At 32.8% G+C, this 18,891-nt stretch overlaps 1 protein-coding gene across 1 annotated transcript in view; it reads left to right on the top strand.

The window, feature by feature from the left end:
- Positions 1-16,522, top strand: part of LOC150104018 (Golgi-associated plant pathogenesis-related protein 1-like) — a 40,428-nt gene extending 23,906 nt beyond the window's left edge. The window contains exons 2-5 of the mRNA XM_090396383.1: positions 1,719-1,868; positions 6,817-6,946; positions 10,497-10,580; positions 16,341-16,522. Coding sequence (XP_090252509.1) covers positions 1,719-1,868; positions 6,817-6,946; positions 10,497-10,580; positions 16,341-16,522 — 546 coding nt within the window. The remainder of the gene's footprint in view (positions 1-1,718; positions 1,869-6,816; positions 6,947-10,496; positions 10,581-16,340) is intronic.
- Positions 16,523-18,891: the final 2,369 nt, after the last annotated feature.

Raw genomic sequence — 18,891 nt, 5'->3', positions numbered from 1 at the left:
GGTTGGTGGAGTGGTAGAGACGCAGAGTTGTAGCGTAGGTACCCTCCTTCGATGAGTTTCTGGACACCCTGGAGGTGTTACATAATAATAATAATAATAATAATAATATTTCAGCCAAGATTGCGTTCATATTATTATGATTTTTATCATTATCATATCTCCACGGAGTCAAGTGACTCGTCGCAGGAGGTCCACTATTACTTCCACAGTTCATCATACCGTGCCTTAAATATATTTGCCGTCACCCCATTCACAACCCTCTCAGGCGATGCATTCCAATCATCAACCACTCACCATGCAAAAAATATGCTCCTTATATCCTTCTTATCTAGCTTTCATGAATAATCTGTTGTTTTCCTTTTGTTTTTCCCTGATTTTAAACATCATCGCCATTAATCTGGTAACAACCCATAATAACTTACATGTCTCAATCATATTCCTCTTCCTCCTCCCTATCCTATCCACTAGTCTGTGCAATTTACATTTCCACAATCTGTCTTCATCAGTGGCGGCTCGTGATTTGAAATCGTGGGGGTGCTGCAACTTTCGAAATATACATACACACTGTATGTACAGTGTATATGTGTTTGGATAAAATAATCAAAATTATGGTAAACATTTTAAAAAAAAATTAAACATGAAAAAATATTGTTTATTATCGATAAAATTATACAGTTTAGTATAATTCAAAATTACTTAAACATAAAATCCATTCCTTTAATTGTAATTAAAGGAATGGATTTACAATTTTTGGACATTACAATTAAATCCTTTAATTGTAATGTCCAAATATTTAAAGAGACGAAGTTAACACGATAAGTACTACGAACACTCTACTGCTGGCGCAAACTACATATAAACAAAAGTGGAACTGAGCGACAGACAGTGCCGCATTACGCTAATAGCTCGCATCTACTATGACGTGCATGTGCATGCCCGCGTAGCAATATGACACTAATAAAAAATAATAAAAATACAAGATGGATTTTTATTATTCTTTTTACAAAATAAGAGAATTGTATAGGATTGTTGATGATAAAATTAAATATTACAAGCAAATATAAATAAATTCATAAATATATTTATATATCGAGAAAAACTGGGGGAGCTGCAGTTCCGCAGTGCCTATGCATGAGCCACCTCTGGTCTTCATACTCAACAATCCAGAGACTAGAAACCACCTTAGTCAATCGTCTCTGGACCTTCTCCGATATCTCTTTATCCTTTTGAAAAACAGATAACTAAATCTGTACACCATAGTCCATATATGGCCTAATGTTTCAACGTTTTACGTTCAGATTACTTGAATGTACTGATTTCTTTCCGTCTCATCATTCAACATGGTGATAAAAATGGAAACCTTTAAACTAAAACATATTATATTATTAGAACTTATTTTTCTTTTATTTTAATAAAAATTAGAAATTATTAGGTCATAGAAGTTATGAGAAAACTAGTAACACCTTGCTTTTCATTTTATTGAAAGCTTTTCTTAGAGTTCAATTTTGAACGTTTCATTTTAAATGAGCTAAATGTGGGAATACGCGCTATGGAAGCAGTGATAATAAGCAGTTGTCGATTGTCTGATTTCAGGGAGGATCGTCAACCTGCAGACATAATTAGGAAGTATAAATAGTGTTCTCTTCCATCTGCTGTCAGCATGTGCATTTATCACTAGCCATTTCAGTCTGGTCTAATGAATTTTAACCTCGTTGCAGGTGCTGTTTGGAAGACCGGTTCGTGTCAACTATCAGGATGAAGAAATCATGGCGAACTTTGCCGAAAGCGATTTTGTCATTAACGGGCTGCACTGGCATAATGTCTTTCGGGAAAGGCATGGTGTACCGCCTTTGAAAATGTCTTACCAGGTAAGATAATAGATAGAATATTTTACTAATACTTTTTATTATGATATAAACTTATTTGTTAGAATATTAAATACATTTGAGTTAGACTTCCTGAATGGTCGAATAATTTGTATTATTTCGTATTTACATTATTTATTTATTTTTTTATCTGTATTATTTATTTTAAATTTCTTTATTAGATCATGTATCTTGTGTATATACAGGCAGATCCCACTTTATGAATTTTCATCTTCTGGGTTTACGAGTTCAAAGACGTTACAAAGAGTGGTTTTGTGTTGCTATTCATTTTCGCTTACGTGTAGGCCAAAACAAAGCAATACTATGAAGAGTTGTGTTATTACAAAATGATACAGCGAAGATGAATACACAATATGAAATCGTAAGCAAAAATGTGGACTGTTAAAGATCTTTATGCGAAATATTACTTAAGCACTTGAACTATCTCTGCAGTTTTAAAGGATAAAGACAAATAAATCTTTGAAGAAAGATAAAAAAATATGCTATGTAGTCTGCATGGTTTTGTACTAAAGACGTTGATACTATTATTCTTAAAATGGAGATTTATAACTACATGGATAAGTGATCAAATATAACGATTGCATGCGCTGTTACCTGCGCTACTATTCTTGCAAAAGTTTTATTCATATTTGAGAATAAAAAAAAGAGAAAACCCTTATTTAATATTTTAACATTACTATGGTGGGATTCACTGGAAAAAAATAATCAAACGAGAGAGTTATTTACAACCTCCGAATGCTTGAACTTGAACTTGAACTTAATTGGTTGATGGACTGAGTCCTTGACTCTTTATCCCTTCATCTGGATTTTAGATTGTGGGTGATGAGATTATTGTGGGTAATTTACCCGCTCATTGTGAGCATTGAGGCTGTATCAGCTTTCTCTTGCGATGGAGGATTTCGGTTTTTTATGTTTGAAACGATCTGAGGGCTTGTAGTCCGCTGCCTGTCGAACTAACTGATTTGGGTGATTATCCGTGATTGTGAAGAATTTCTCTGCAATGTTTGTCATGTAGGTCTTAATATCTGGAAGATTGGCTTCTTGATGACCTCCGAATGCCTACCATTCATTCGAAATTGAATATAATTTATTCATTTATATAAATGGTATTTCATTAATGTAAACGAATTCATTTAGTTAAACCAATTAATTTGTATTTATTATTTAATTATCATTAAGTAATTTATGATTATATTATTGTGTATATATTTTTATATAATTATTGCTTTCATTTCATACGTTATTAAGTAATATTAAAAACGGCCAATGTCTTAAAAATCACAGCTCGTTACGAAAGAGTCTATGTTCATGACATATGTAAGCTAAATGCCTATCGCTGTGTAACAATACAAAAATATTTTTCTTTCATTTTTAAATGTGAATTATAAATTTTATTTTTTAGTCACACTGTAGTAAAATACCACATGATATAATAATCATGTAATATTTCAAATGATTAAATAAAATGCATAATAGTTTTTCAAGTCTGTCTCTTTTTGGCTTACCTACGCGTATAATTTTGATTTGGCTATTTTTTTTTTCCAAACAAATGGCTTGAATAAAATCGAAATTGGTACAAACGTACTATTTTTGAAGCAGACCCTTATATCCAGTTTCATGAAATTTCACCCAGTCACTCCTCCAATGGGGGTTAAGATAACCTCGTCAATTTTAATGCTAATAAAACCCAGTTCTGTCTTATTTCTCATAAAAAAGAACCACTTCCTCCCAGTATTATTTCTGACCACACCCAAATTTCCAGACAATCTGAGATTTCTCTTCGCAGAATTACCCTAACATCAAACCTCTCCTGGTATAAACACATCGCAACCATTGCATCCTCAACTTCTAAAAAACTAGGATTTCTCTTTCGCTCAAGACGTTACTTCACCTCTGAACAGCTGTTAACCTTATATAAATCACAAATCCGAGTAGCTATTGAATACTGCTCTCACATATGGGGTGGGGCCCCTAAAAGCTCCTTCAAAATGCTTGACTCAATACAGAGAAGAGCAATTAGACTGATAAATGATCCATCTCTTACCAACTCACTACCCCCACTTTCTCACAGACGATCGGTCTCCACACTGTGTGTATTCTACAAATACTTCTATGGGAAGTATTCATGCGAAATAGCATCAATGATCCCCCCACTTAGTACCAAGCTCGCTGGAACACATGCAGCTGGTGCTCAACATCCCTTCACAGTGTACCTTGAAATACATAGAACAAGACAAGTTTCTTTTCATTCATTCCTTTAACTGTTGTATTGTGGAACAGTTTTCCCCTTGTTGTGTTTCCCAAGGAATACAATATACAGTTTTCTAAATCAAATGTAAACAAGTTCCTCCTTTCCCAACCCACTGCCCACATATGGTACTAATGTACTATAAGTTGATCAACCTATTGTCTTCTATGGGCTCAACATTAAAAAAAAATGTCAGTGCAGAATTATGACTCCCTCCCCCCCTAAAAAGAATCAAATTGAAACGGGAATTGAACTATATGGACATAGTGCATCCTAAATTTCAATTCCATTCAGAGAGCAGATATTGCTCTCTGAATGGAATTGAGAGCAACATCTGCTCTCTGAATGGAATTCATCTCTGAATTCAGAGAGCAGATGTTGCAGAATATGTGTTCGATACATTTGTCTCTGAGCAAATGTGAGATGGAGAAGAAAATTGGAGTCACTCAACAAAGTTGTGTAACGATTTGAAATACCAATTTCTCTAAAATCCGTTCAAACAAAATGAAAGTGTCTAGGCATTTCAGTAAGCACTGACAATATCTTAGCGAGTCTTCTGGATCTCTTCAAGTTATTGAACCAGAAAAGCTAGAAACAGCTAATCGTGTTCTAAAAATCTTATTAAGAATAATTGATAGGAAAAAGAAAAGCTGAACCTCCAAGATGTATACTCGTATATTTCAAAAATTTCTTCTTCAAAAAATAGTTTCAAGAAAATTAATATGTATATTAGAAGTTTTCTTAGTAGTATAGTTTAGAATATTTTATATGAATATAATTCCATGTAAACAGGTACTCAAATTTATTTATTTATTTATTTTTTTTAAGAAAAAAAATATAACTTTAACAATATTCTACGTTTTTGGACAGCAAAAATAAAATAAACAATTTTTTAAAAGAAACAAAATCTGGCTTTTAATTTTCTACATATTATATTGACCACAATTTTTTTTTTCCTGATAAATCTTGCTTGCTAATTGAGTAAGAATAAAAATATGCACATACCTTCAATTGTATTAAATAAATTGTTTGCTTTTGTTTGGAATTACGGTGCAATAATTAAGGCCATGAAACAGCTTTCCAATGTTTATTAAATGCGTGTATTCTTTTGGCTGTTTGTCAGTTCTACGGGATGAAAAATCAAGTTTCTGGGAGATAAAAACACTGCCGTCTCGGTATGACACCTGCTAACTCACCTTCTGTTGAAATGTCCTTAACAGAAATTTTTCAGGTCAGTAAGCATTTCTGACGAGGGAGAAAGATCTTTCCCATATATGACTTATGCCCAGAATTGCTTACGAAATTATCAACATTTCTGATTATAACGCAATACATCGTGTAGCTTAAAAAGTATTTCACGCTAGGGGAACTTAAAAAAAAAACATATTTTACTTCTTACCTCACTGTTAATAAATGATTTTAGATTATAGTATTGGTCAAATAACTTCGCATCTTCAATATATATCCCTCTCTTTACGTTTTACGTATCTAGAGAGTTATAATAAATCATCATAAAGTTTAGAGCGAATTTTTCTCAAAGAAAGAAAAATTCTAAGGTTAAAAAAAAAAAAAAAACCTACTTGAGACTGAATATTAATACTGAATAATCAGAATTAGACTGCAGCGGAGAAAAGTGAATGAACGAAATATATATTTCAGCAAAACAATTCAAAAATTATTGGCATATGCTAAGGATTATTGGAGGTTGATTTTTTTTTTTAAAGAAAACGTAACGAAAAAATGCGAAGCTTTTAAAATTCTCTCACGCGAAAATAAGCTTAGCTTTCTTGTTTTATCATAATTTAGTGATTAATTAAAATTTCTTAAAAGGATTATTTTTTGAAACTTCACTTCTTGCACAGTATAAATTTACTTGAAAACAATTAAATATTTTCAGTATTGTAATTAAAATATTTTCAGACCGATTTTATAAAATATAATCCATGAAGCAGCTTTCCACTTCCTACCTATTATGAGGATAAGTAAACCAACTCGATTCCTGTTCAGAGTTTAAGTATAAGAACATATTTTTGCTTTGCTTTCTATTAATTTCTTCAATTTTTACATGACAATTACTTATGAATGTAACACGTTTTAAAAATAAATCATATTTTTCCACACTCCTTTATACATAATTCAGCATTGGATGTTTCACTGGGAATAGTATCTAGTTCAAGAACGTTTGACTGCGCTATGTTTTGCTGTGGAAAAAACGAATAGTGACAGGGGAAAAATACCTATCAATCTTGGTTGATTATTACTTCTTTTTTTGCGTGTAAATAATCGTTTTCAATAATTTCAAAAAATTCCAAAGACATCGCAAACACACGTTAAATTCGCACTGACTTTTGAGGATGACGGTGCCTCGCAGTAGGATTTGTGTGTGTGTGTGTATATATGTGTGTGTATGTGTGTGTGTGTGTGTGTGTGTGTGTGTGTGTGTGTGCCTTCGTAGCTCTTCAGTAACACAGGAAAGATAGGACAAGGCTACCATTTGGGTCCAGATTCTGAGAATAACTTTTTGGCTTTTTAATTGAAATTGAGTTATAATTCAGTTTAGAACGTAAGAGATAAACCTTTTTATAGGTTTGTCCCTTGCAAATTTATTTCATTTATTTATTGTCAATGAAAATGTAATTTAGGTACCCTTTCTCATTTCAAGTACTTTTTTCCTTTACGCAGCTATGCAGTATGGCCCAGTTTTGGGCTAACCATTTAGCTCATACGAATTGTATTTATCATCGAAATATTCGAGACATAGGCGAGAATCTTTTCTGTAAATGGTCTAATATTCCAGATTACGATCTTACAGGTGAGTAAACTTTGATTTTTAAAGCAAATATTCTGAAATGCCTACTGAAATACACTTATGCTATTTCTGGCCGTGCTATTCTATGATGGATTATTAATAATTATATCATTTATATTTGAAATAACTGTATAAATTTAAATTAAAGAATTTAGAGAAAAAGACTTTAAAATTTTAAATTCTTTCTTTAAGATTGCTAATTTTAAAAGATAAATTATTAATAAAATAAAAAATAAAAATAAAAAGTTAGAAAGGATAATTTCATCCCTATAATTCTCATATTTGATAGCAAGGAATTCCCATCCCATTCATGTACCGTCTCCTATCTAGGAGGTTGACTACCATGACGTGACTCAGGTTTAACTTTGGGCATAACGACATGTGATGAAGACCCTATCTCCTCCACATATTGTCGAAGTATTCATGGCTGTAAACCCATATGTGTTCATAGGGCCGGTTTGCCGGGTGAAAAAACACTTCCTACCTGCTTATGAGACCGGCTAACTCGCCTTTAGTCGAAAGAGACCAGATGAAGGTTCCTCGCGTCACGGACGGGAATCGAACCCAGGTTTTTCCAACCAAAGGACTTCGTCTGTACAGACTGTGCTCCGGAGGATCTAGCAAGGTATTCAAGGGCAGAGTAATTGTAACTAATTGGATTCTAAGAAAGTTCTGCGCTGGTCATGACTGCAGCTTATTTTAATTTATAGGATAATGTTAATAGTCTAAGGCAGTTTGGTGCCGATGGTCTTCAACAAAATGCTAAAAAGTACATCAAGTTACTGGAGGCCATGAAATTCTTATCGTTTTTAAATTTTTTGCCTGGGACTGGAGTAAATGTAATGTAATGTAAGACAAATAACTGGACGAAGATGTGACGGTATTCTAAAGTAATAATGGGAAGGTTGGTATTTCATAAGACTGGAGCTAGGCATGACGTGTGTCCATTCCTAGTAAACTGAAGTATGTTAGAGATAATTAATGCACTTTTGATGAACATTAACCAGTTGCAGAAGCTAGGGATAGCAGAGCAGATTTCTTAGTTATAGAGAAAGTAAGGAAAAAATTAATTAGTAATCGTATCCAGCATGTTCTTGATAGGAATCTCTTGTTGATCACGGCACGGCATGATTTCGTAAAGAAATCGGTTATAACAAATTGCTTACTTTTTATGATGAAGACACGAAGGAACTGGAACTAAGTAATGGCTATGATGAGATTTATTTGGATTTTAGCAAGCCTCTGATAGCGTTCTACCTAAGAATCTACTGACTAAAACGTGTCCAATAAGTGTTAATGATCGCCGGTTGAGACGGGTAAAAATATGGTTGATGGATTTATAGATGATGGTAAGTGGTGTTTAGAGGAGGTTCTTCAAAGAAGCAGCTTGGTTGGAGAGGAACTACTGGGTTAGGTGTGAAGACTTTTATTGTTTAATGTAATGAAAAGATTTAGATTTAGATAAAGTGTAAACTTTCTCTCTTTACTGATGGTGTAGAGGTGAGTAGAGTAATCAACTGTTTGGACGAGATTGGCTCTTTTCAGAATACTTTTAAAAGATTTGGAAGACTAGAAAACAGTGGGAGTTTAAATTCATGCGTAAGTGATTACATATATATATATCGATCGTTCGATGCTGTTGGCACACTCTCCTTCGATGAGTCTTTGGACTCCCTGGAGGTGTCTATAATAATAATAATAATAATACACATTTTAATAAATAGTTACTATATCACATGGTCAAATTTTTCTATCCAGTCCAAAATTATTCAGTTTTATTCGGAATATGGAGAAAATATTTCAATAAGGAATTACTCTACAAAATTCCATCAGTGTTATTAGTGTTAAGGATGAAATATCAGGAATGAAATTTACACCAAATAACCGTAAATAATGACCAACTTGATTTATTTGATTCTAACAAGACCAAAATTATTACTAAATTATTGTTTCTGGAAATGAGTAAACATTATTAATTAATTGCTTATAAAAGCATTAAATACTTTAATATTGTTTAGATATATAATTAATTGGTAAATTCTTTAATTTTACTTAAACATGTTAAATTGGAATAAAGAAAAAAATTCAGTGATAAGATGTTTAGTTTAGTTTTTATTATTCCATCGATGTAACATATCCTACTTAGAGAAATTTATGAGGTCTTAAGGGGGGGGGGAGGAGATTTAGTGTTAATAAAAATGTGTTCTAAGGAAATTAAAAGACATTTGTGAAGGATTATATAATGTGACACTGCCATACTCCTAACCTATCTAATTAACACGAGGTTAAATAATAGATATCCCAGAATGTGTGGTGTGAAATTAATTAGAATTGAAGAACCAAGTGGAGAAGCTTCAAGCTAGAAACGTGGCACTTAAGTAACAAGAGATGTTTCACGGGAAATGGAGACAATATCCTTGAAAAGCTAATGGAAAACTCAATTGACCTTTCAAGCTCGTTATTATAATTCAAGGGTTGGTTTTATGCCAATGTTTCAAGGTCATCAGAACAGCTGAATTTAGACGAGTTTAAAAGAATCATTTCAGTATTTATTTGGAGAAGACGCAACCCACAGTAGCCTTGAAAAGAACGTAAAATAAGGATATGGGATACAAAATGCTTTGCGACGACCCATTTCAAATTTTCATGTTCCTGTCAATACTCTTTTATATTGCCAAAGTATTATGGCATTTATTTTTCTTGCCTTTGTTAAGATAAGGATTACTTCCTAGTTTCGGCTATTAAGAGAAATGCAGACTAATGAGATGAGTTTGTTATAAACTCGAACATTAGATATAGGTTTCTCTTAAACACAGTTAAATAAATAACCCAAGAGTTGTATATATATATATATATATATATATATCTGCATCATACACTGATGAAATTATATCAGTGCGTATATATATGTCGACGAAATTCATCTCTTACCTAAAGACAGTCACAAATATTCATACTTACAGCGGATTCGAACCGCAATCTGTTCTTGAAGAGCGGATATGTTAATCATGATTAATCAGGGCGGTAAACTGTTGCTTCCACACATGTCAATGTCACTTGCTACAATGTAGCAAGAGATGTAGATATAATATTTTGAGTCTTTACTATGTTGACTGACTGGCATTAATTAATTATAACCATCTGTGATGTGGTATGATATTGCATGTTCTAGATATGAATGCCTATAATTTTGTATGCCGATGGATATTGTGGAATAGCAGCAGCATCTTCATAAATTAAAGAAACAAAGATGAGTTCGAATACTGCAAGATTTGTTTTTTGCTCCGGCACACATCACTTCCGTAAATACCTAAAAGAGGTAGAGACATTAAGAACCCGAACCCTAGCAAACGGCATCAAAAATCATAGCATAGAGTGTGCTGTTTTAGTTGTACGGTTCAACATTTTTACACGCTTTTGTAGTTTATTGTAACAATCATAGCTGTGCTATAGTAATTTGGTTAGTGTATTTATCTCTTTTGAATAAATATTTATCCTTATCTAACCTCATCCAAAATGTGTTCTTATTCTAATGTCATTCTATTTTAAACAGGAGAGCAAGTCACGAAGTACTGGTATGATGAAATTAAGTTGTATAACTTTTACCAGGAGCCGTCCTTATTACATGTGCGATCAGGTAATTTATAATTGTAGGTGTATGGTGTCCGATTTATTTTTTTCCCCTGAAAATCAAAATTATTTTATAAAGTAGTATTCCACTATAACAAATACAATATTTACAATAAAGTTATATATAAAATTTATTAAAGCTCTTATTTCTTTAGCAGTTTATGGTGTTTTTATAATTGTTTACTTCTAAGTCCATAGGCTGTATACAGCTGTTTGAAAATACTGTCGATAAATGAAAAAAATATTATATCTTACTTCTTGTATAATGTTTCTTCCATTTTGAATAATATCACAGTATAAATTGCATTACGACATTATATTAAACTATAATTAATAAATAACATAAAATGGATTTACCTTAGGTACATATTTTAATTAGTATAAACTTTTCACATAAACCAGGATCAAGGGCATCTTCAGTATGACTGTCAAATTAAAACAATAAGAATGGAAAATCTGGTGTTCACCAGTTGGCACGCGTGAACTGATGTACATGATGTAGAGCTTCATGGTCTAATTATATTAAGGTTCTAGTAAAATTAATGTTAATAAGATTTAAATAAAGAAATAAAATAATTAAATAAAGAAATTAAAAAAATATATAGTAAATGTATATATATATAATTAAATTTAAGTTAATTGCGGAATTTGCGAAGAACTATTTCCCATAAGAGGAATAATTTAAGTCCATCGTATCTATATAGATTAGGTCGATGTAGCAAGGTCTCACAACTCTTTTTGTATAAACGTTCCAAAAGATCATTACTTTTATGAATAACCTTAACTTTTCTTTCAAAGAACTTGCAGAGCATGCTTTTATCACCATGTCTGGTGGTGAAAGCATGCTTTGCAAGTCCCGATTACTCTAACTCTTAACGTGGAACTTAACGTAGCTTAAATGCTCATCACGATGTGCGGCTGCGGATCTACCTGTTTGGCCAATATACGATAATCCATACAGGAATGTAATATACTCCAGGGTGGCCTGAAGGCAGACGTTTATCTTTAGCTGAGCCTAGAAAAATTAAAGATAAACATCTGCCTTTAGACCACCCTGGGGATCAAATTCCTTGCCGGTGTGGATTATCGTATATTGGCCAAACAGGTAGATCTGCAGCTGCGCATTTTGATGAGCATTTAGGCTACGTTAAGTTCCACGTTAAGAGCTAGAGTAATCGGGACTTTAGGAGCATTCTATCACCACAAAATACCGAGTTCTTTGGAAGAAAATTAAGCTTCTCCATAAAAGTAATAATCTCTTGCATCGTTTATACAAAGAGAGTTGTGAGATCTAATTTTAAGTCGCTGTAGACCGAATCTACAGCGACTTAAAATTATTCCTCTTATGGGAAGTAGTTCTTCTTGACAAATTCCAGAATTAACTTAAATTTAATTATATATATATTAAATTATTTTGTTTTTCCTTTTATTCATTTAATTATTTTTTTTTATTTATTCAAGCCTGAAATGGCTTGAAAAAGTTTTATCTTCAGTCTTCTCTACAGTAGGGTTACGAACTATGCAAAAATAAATAATAATAATAAATTATAAAAAAATAATAATAAAATTGATAAAAATAGCAAAAATAATCCTTAGCCCACCCACGACATAAAATGTACTGTAGGTTTATAATAATCTTTCGTGGCTGGGAACCACCCATTAAAAATTATTTTTAATCTTGTTAAAATTAATTCTACTATAACCTTAATATAATTAGACCATGGCGCTTTTCATCATATATGTGCAATTCACGCTTGCCATTCTGTTGAACATACCGGTTTCTGTTCTTGGATTTTAATTTAGAAGTCATACTTGAAGGCGCCCTTGATACTAGGGCGAAAAATGTATGCTCATTTAAATATATACACAAGTTAATTCGTTTTATGTTATTTATTAAATATCATGTATTATGTTCCCATAAGTCAGGTATGAACTTGACAAATCCTTATCCAATTTATTTTGTGTAGTTTAGCATCGCTCAGAAAAACTCGATTTCGAATTACCTTTGTAATATAATGACGCTCAATCGGTACAAGAAAACATGTCTGTTCTGCGCATCTTAGAAATAAATTCATAAATTCATAGATTTTTCTGTACCTAGAGAATATATATTATTACTTGACACATCCAGGAAGTCCAAAGACTCATCGAGGGAGGGTATCTACGCTACAACTCTCTATCTCCACCATCCACCACTAGTATTTTCACAGACAATCACAAACATCCACTCCCACGCGGGATTCGAACCCGCAGCAGTTTAGCTGGAGAGCGAATACGCTAACCACTCGGCCAAATACTATATATATATATATAATATATATCGTAGCAATTATAGTTGTGCTATAGCATATATAACATGGCTCAACTATAATACTATATTATATAAGCTCAAAGAAACATAAGAGGCTATTTTATTTAATTTACGGTTAAATCTTTAGTGGAGCTGCATTTGCTAAACGAGATATGCAGATAAAAGTTAACAGCCACTGCGATAACAAATGATATAGCCAATTAAAATGTTAACCACAATCCGATTTTATTGAACTGTGGAAAGCAGTAAAGGACTCCAGGCCAAACATTACACACGCACACACTCCCATCCGGACCGAAGACATTCGGGTGATCATACCTATCACTGAAATTTCTAGTATGACACGTGTGAAGCTTGCCCTATAGCTTCTATCATTATTATAATCTGTGGTGAGTAAACCACAACTCCCTCCTCCTCACAATAAAGTGAGAAATCTACATGTCATCGATTAGGAAGATTTAGTCTTCTTTATGTAACAAATCGAATATTTCAGTAAGGCTGCGATTGGAGCTTAGGAGAATTCCGAGTTTATTCGAGGCTGAATTATCAGGCAATTTAGCAACGACAGATGGGAGTGCAGCAATTCTCCTGGAAATGTGAAGGATGTCATAAAGTTCATCGAAGCGAATGAAACTACTGCACCGTGTAAGCTCGACGTTCTTGTAATATCACGACAAGAACATCACCCTACTTATGAAGTCTCCAAACAATTTTGGAAAGCTTGCAAGCATAAAAGCATCTATATTATGTTGAAGAACTCTTCTACTGAAATAATACAGGGAATATTTAAATATCTGTTTATTCTTTTTTTGCCATATATGAATAAAACACTTTTTATAAACATATCATTTATAAAGAGATATGTCATTCTCTTTCCAGTAATTTGTGTGTGTATATGTGTGTGTTTGTGCGTCACTGAAATTCAAAACAAGAAAGGAGACGAAGAAATTAAAACAGACTTTAAGCTTTGCAGTTCAAAAGGGAAAGTTGTACAAATTCGAGACCCCTGTCAACATACACGACATGTCCTCGTCTAATAGAGTCATACCTGACATACTAACTACAACCTAATGCCAGTCACTGCATGAACTAAGAAAAAGATGAATTTTTTTTTTAACTTGAGTATTTTTTTAACTAGCCGGCCTGGTTGGCCGAGTGGTTAGTATCCGCTCTCCAGCCAAATGGCTAAGGGTTCGAATCCTGCGGTGGGCATGGATGTTTTTGATTGTCTGTGAAAATACTAGTTGTGGTGGAGGATGGTAGATGGCCTTGGTGTAGTTGCAGTCGGATCGTTGTAGTGAGTGGATTTGAGTGGTGGAGACAACTGTGCCCTCCCTCGATGAGTCTTTGGACTCCCTGGAGGTGTTACATAATAATAATAATAATAATAATAATAATAATAATAATAATAATAATAATAATAATAATAATAATATAAATTAAAGATGCCAAGAAATTATATTGTTAGAAAGTACGATGAAAAAGAATTTTGTAAGCACATACATAGACCACATCAACATCAAAATTCTTTATAACGTAATATAACGTTATATTACGTTATAAAGAATTTTATTATAACATCTTTATAACGTAAAGATCGAAGATCATTACGTTATAACATTCTCTCTGAGTCCAGAGAAAACCAAGGATATTTCTAAAACCAAACACACATCCATGGAATGTCTTATGAGCAGACTCGTATGCTATTAAATGATGAGAAACCTTCCATTACAGCAAATAAGCCGAAATGAACATCTTGAGTGCCGGATGTATCACTAATCTGGAGATAACACCATCCCTATTTTACTCTGGACAAATAGGAATCTGCAATCACAGAGAAAGAGTGAGGAACTGACCGTCATCAGTGATCTATGGCTTTATGCGGATCACTCAGTGATTGGTTACCTCATCAGTCCCGAAGCGTTGACGTATTCGGTAACGCAGACCATCGATGATTTGTCTTTTTCCAACAGTCGATTATTTCGTTATAGAATGCCTTATCAACTCGTATGCTGATAAGGCATTCTATAATAATGATTGGCATTCACTAATAGCTATAAAAATCCGACAGAATTAAAAATGGAAACAAGATTACTACCTACAAGAAATCAATACCGAGGAAATAGATAACTGCATTTAGCTGGGGGGAAATGTAAAGATCACTCCTTACAATGTAAAACTCGTAAAAATTAAAAAAGACACCATCCCAGGAGAGAACTATGTCTAGCAGAAAGAAACTATTACAGTGCTAAACGCAAGGGAAACAAAAGCAAACATACAAGCTCACGAACCAACTTCTAAATACATATGAAAAATAAAAATCACAACGAAAGTTCCTAAAAAGAAAACTTTTTTTTTGTGGGAGGGGCTAGATGGGTGAAGCAAGAATGCTTTTCATATTCCTCGTTATCTGTAGAAGAAAATGTATGGATGGAGTAATATAGAGCCATAGACTCTGATCATGGCAGGAGGGTAACAGCAATAGCCGAGTCTCTGTTAAAACTTCATTGGCTAGAGCATTGCCATCCAATTACCCTCCCTGGGTACCCATTTTAGTCGGCTCGTACGACATGCATGGGCTGCAGTGGAGCTATTCTTATCCCGGCCACCACAAGGGGTAAAAAGAAAGCCATTGCTTTTACTATAAACTTAATATGGCAATTAATAGTAACAAAAAAAGATGTGATGAAATATTTAAGATATTTTAAAGAAAATAAGAAATAGAAAAAAAGAAGATAAAAATTTTAAGTAACATAAAAGTTAAACATATAATTTATAGAAAATATTTCCAATTCCGCAAGAAAAGTCTGATTTAAGACCAATACTGAAATCACATGCATGAGTATCATAAACAATGTATAAAATGTCTAATACTTAGATTGTGTCCACTTAGTCTAAGTGGACACAATCGTTATGCCTATTACGAAAAAATATCTCATCAGAACTGCAAACTGTTGTAGAACATGAGAAGACAGTAGTCCCTGAAATTGAAGAAATAAAGTTAAAACGTTTCTGCCAATTTAATCAAATAAAAACATACTACGCGATCATTTCTGTTGGAAATTCTATATAATTATATTGCTCAATACCTTACTAGTTGCGATCAGTTTTAGTTATGGATCAATAAAAGAAATGCAGATATTCTCCGTATCTGATGAAGTGGATGAAAACAAAGAGTATTACACTGGAGTTTATTTTTATACTTGATTCGACATACTAGAAGAAGCATAACTCTAAAATTTATTACACCCATTAAAATTTATTTATTTATTTTTATTAATTTGAATTCGTTACATTAATAAAATATTTTAGTTTTATTTCTAGTAATTTATATTCTTAAATTAACGTGCATTTAAAGATAGATAGATTCGATGAAATTAGGTGTTTATTAGTTAAGCGAAATGCTATCTGTTTACGTTGAATGTTAATAATTGCCATCTATTTAATTACTTCTAGGACACTTCACTCAGTTGGTGTGGAGGAGCAGTACCGAATTTGGCATTGGTAAAGCTCGAACAAGATGCGGCAAAATTATTGTAGTGGCAAATTACAAACCATCGGGTAATGTAATCGGGGAGTTCCAGGATAATGTCTTTCCCCCTCTCACTGAACTCGAGGATGCTGACGAAATCGGCTGAAAATTGAGTTTCCTGGCTTGTCGCATGTCTCGTAATCGAAGTTCTGGCTGAGAGAAACAAGACTAATGTGGCAGAGATATCATCCGAGTATGTCATTAGCAGGAAGGGAAAAAAAAAAAAAAAACTATTATCGAGTTTCCTAAAGTATCTTGAGAGATGAGAAGCATACAGCATGGAACAACCTTTTATCTCATGCAGAATATCATGATTTTTTCCTGCTCCTGTAAAAGACATTAAGGTAAAGAGAATGGAGAAGCAAATAGCTGTTTTATTTGCTAGGGAAGCTACAAAGATTTTTTTTTCCTTGCACGTGACCTTTCCTCACTCACTCACTAACTGTTATTTTAATGTTGTGTATATTTACGATCTGTAACACTTAAAGTTTCGGGACTTTGGATCTGATTATTTAAGCAAACTAATGGCTTTTAACGATAATTATAATTAGATCCATCTCCCGGTAAATTTGCAAAAAAAAAAAAAAAAAGAGAGAGAGAGAATCATTTTTTCTTTTTTTTTTTTTTAATGTGTGTGTTTGTATTCTAGCTCTGATTTCCAAACATAAAATTATGATTATAAATTTATATATAAAATACATTATCATAAGTGAATATATATATATATATATTATATTTTATAACAACTTACTTCAACTGGAATGAGGAACCTGCGAACTGTCCGAATACTACACGATGGAATGTGATCTTAATAATATATTTTTAATCAAAGAAATTTAGTAAAAGCTACTCATATGTAAAATTTAGAAATATAAATATAAAGCAAGATCTAAATAGATTCAATATTCAGTGAATTATTTTCAAATTTGAAGAAATGGAACGTTTTATTGAGTTATATTATATTGGGCATTTAATAATTTCTAATATTTGAAAGTGTGCACTGTGGACATTGTCAAATAGTAGAAATGATATAACTATTTAAACAGCAAACAATTTATTAATTTGATTTTTTAAACAAATTTATTAAATATTAACTGGATACCGTATATGCCGGCGTAGAAGGCGACTTTTACACCGGCTATAATGCTAAGAATTGTATAATAATGAATAATGAATCGAAATGTTTGTTTTGGACTATACTAACCGTATAAAACGACCATCAAGTTTACACTTATCGTCACTGACAACTTCTTGCACTATATATATATATATATATATATATATATATATATATATATATTTTTTTTTTTTTTGATATAATGTGGGCATAGAAATCACACTAGATATTTTTTACTGTCATTTATGGTCTTTCAGTAGAAGAAGATCGGTAAAATTATTTATGTACTTCCAGTAAGGTTTCATTGGATTTATATGAAAGAAAACACATACATTTATTAAAAATAATTATTCATATACTAATATTTCAGTATATTAATATGCTAATTAACATCATATAAAAGCAAAAGTTCTTTAGAACACAATATATAGGTCTAACATAACACTTGTATACGGAGTAAATATAACGGCAGGAGTAGGATTTTATACCTACGGTATATGAAAAACACCCATGATTCAGCAATTTTTATACGGTAAATGTATTCATTTCTTCATCTTTGAAAAAAAAAAATTTATGCTGCTAACTTTATTTTTAATAAAGTTAGCAGCATAAGTTGATAAATTGTTTTTAAAGCACTTTATAATGAATCTATATTATGTACATTATAAATTATATACATTGTAAATTACGCAGAACGTTACTGTCTATAAGGGTGAAACATAATGTCCTTTTAATCCCTGCTATCTGATAAGGCTACTGTGTAAGGAAAAATTTATGAGCTACGTGCTCAGCCCGAGTTGGGCAAGTTATAGATCTTGAAAGGGATACATTATAAATTAGTTCTAAAAGTTCTAAAAAGAACTGGGCGATGGACTGAGTCCTTGACTCTTTATCCCGTCATCTGAATGAAGAGAATCTGTGTGGATGGGCTGTTATTGAGCTAAAAGCTCTAGTCATGGCTGGGTAACGGCAATAGACGAGCCTCAGTTAAAACTTCATTGGCTACAGCATTGCCATTTTAGGGCAGTGTGGGAGCGTCTGTACCGATGAGCAGAGTCGCTTTCGGACGCTTGTGTTTCCACCTATCGTTTTCATCGTAGTTAGATGACTCTCGAATGAGTTGATTGGGATGACTAGCTGCTTTGGTGAAAGTATCACGGAGAAGCATGTGAATATCAGGAATGTCAGCATCTCGGTGGAGGAGAGCATTCCTGACAAACCACGAAGCATTGAATATCATACGGAGACATTTGTTCTGGATGACCTGCAGCTTTTTGATGTTGCCAGGAGAGGTGTGACCTCAAGCCGGTGATCCATAATTTAATGTGGGTCTAATGATTGTTTTGTAGATCCGTAAT

Source organism: Typopeltis vanoorti, chromosome 8, assembly GCF_054136105.1.
Source record: "Typopeltis vanoorti isolate ZY-2024b chromosome 8, IOZ_Tvanoo_1.0, whole genome shotgun sequence".
NCBI lineage: Eukaryota > Metazoa > Arthropoda > Arachnida > Uropygi > Thelyphonidae > Typopeltis > Typopeltis vanoorti.
The sequence above is the reverse complement of the archived record's forward strand: the minus strand, read 5'-3'. Positions and strand labels throughout refer to the sequence as shown.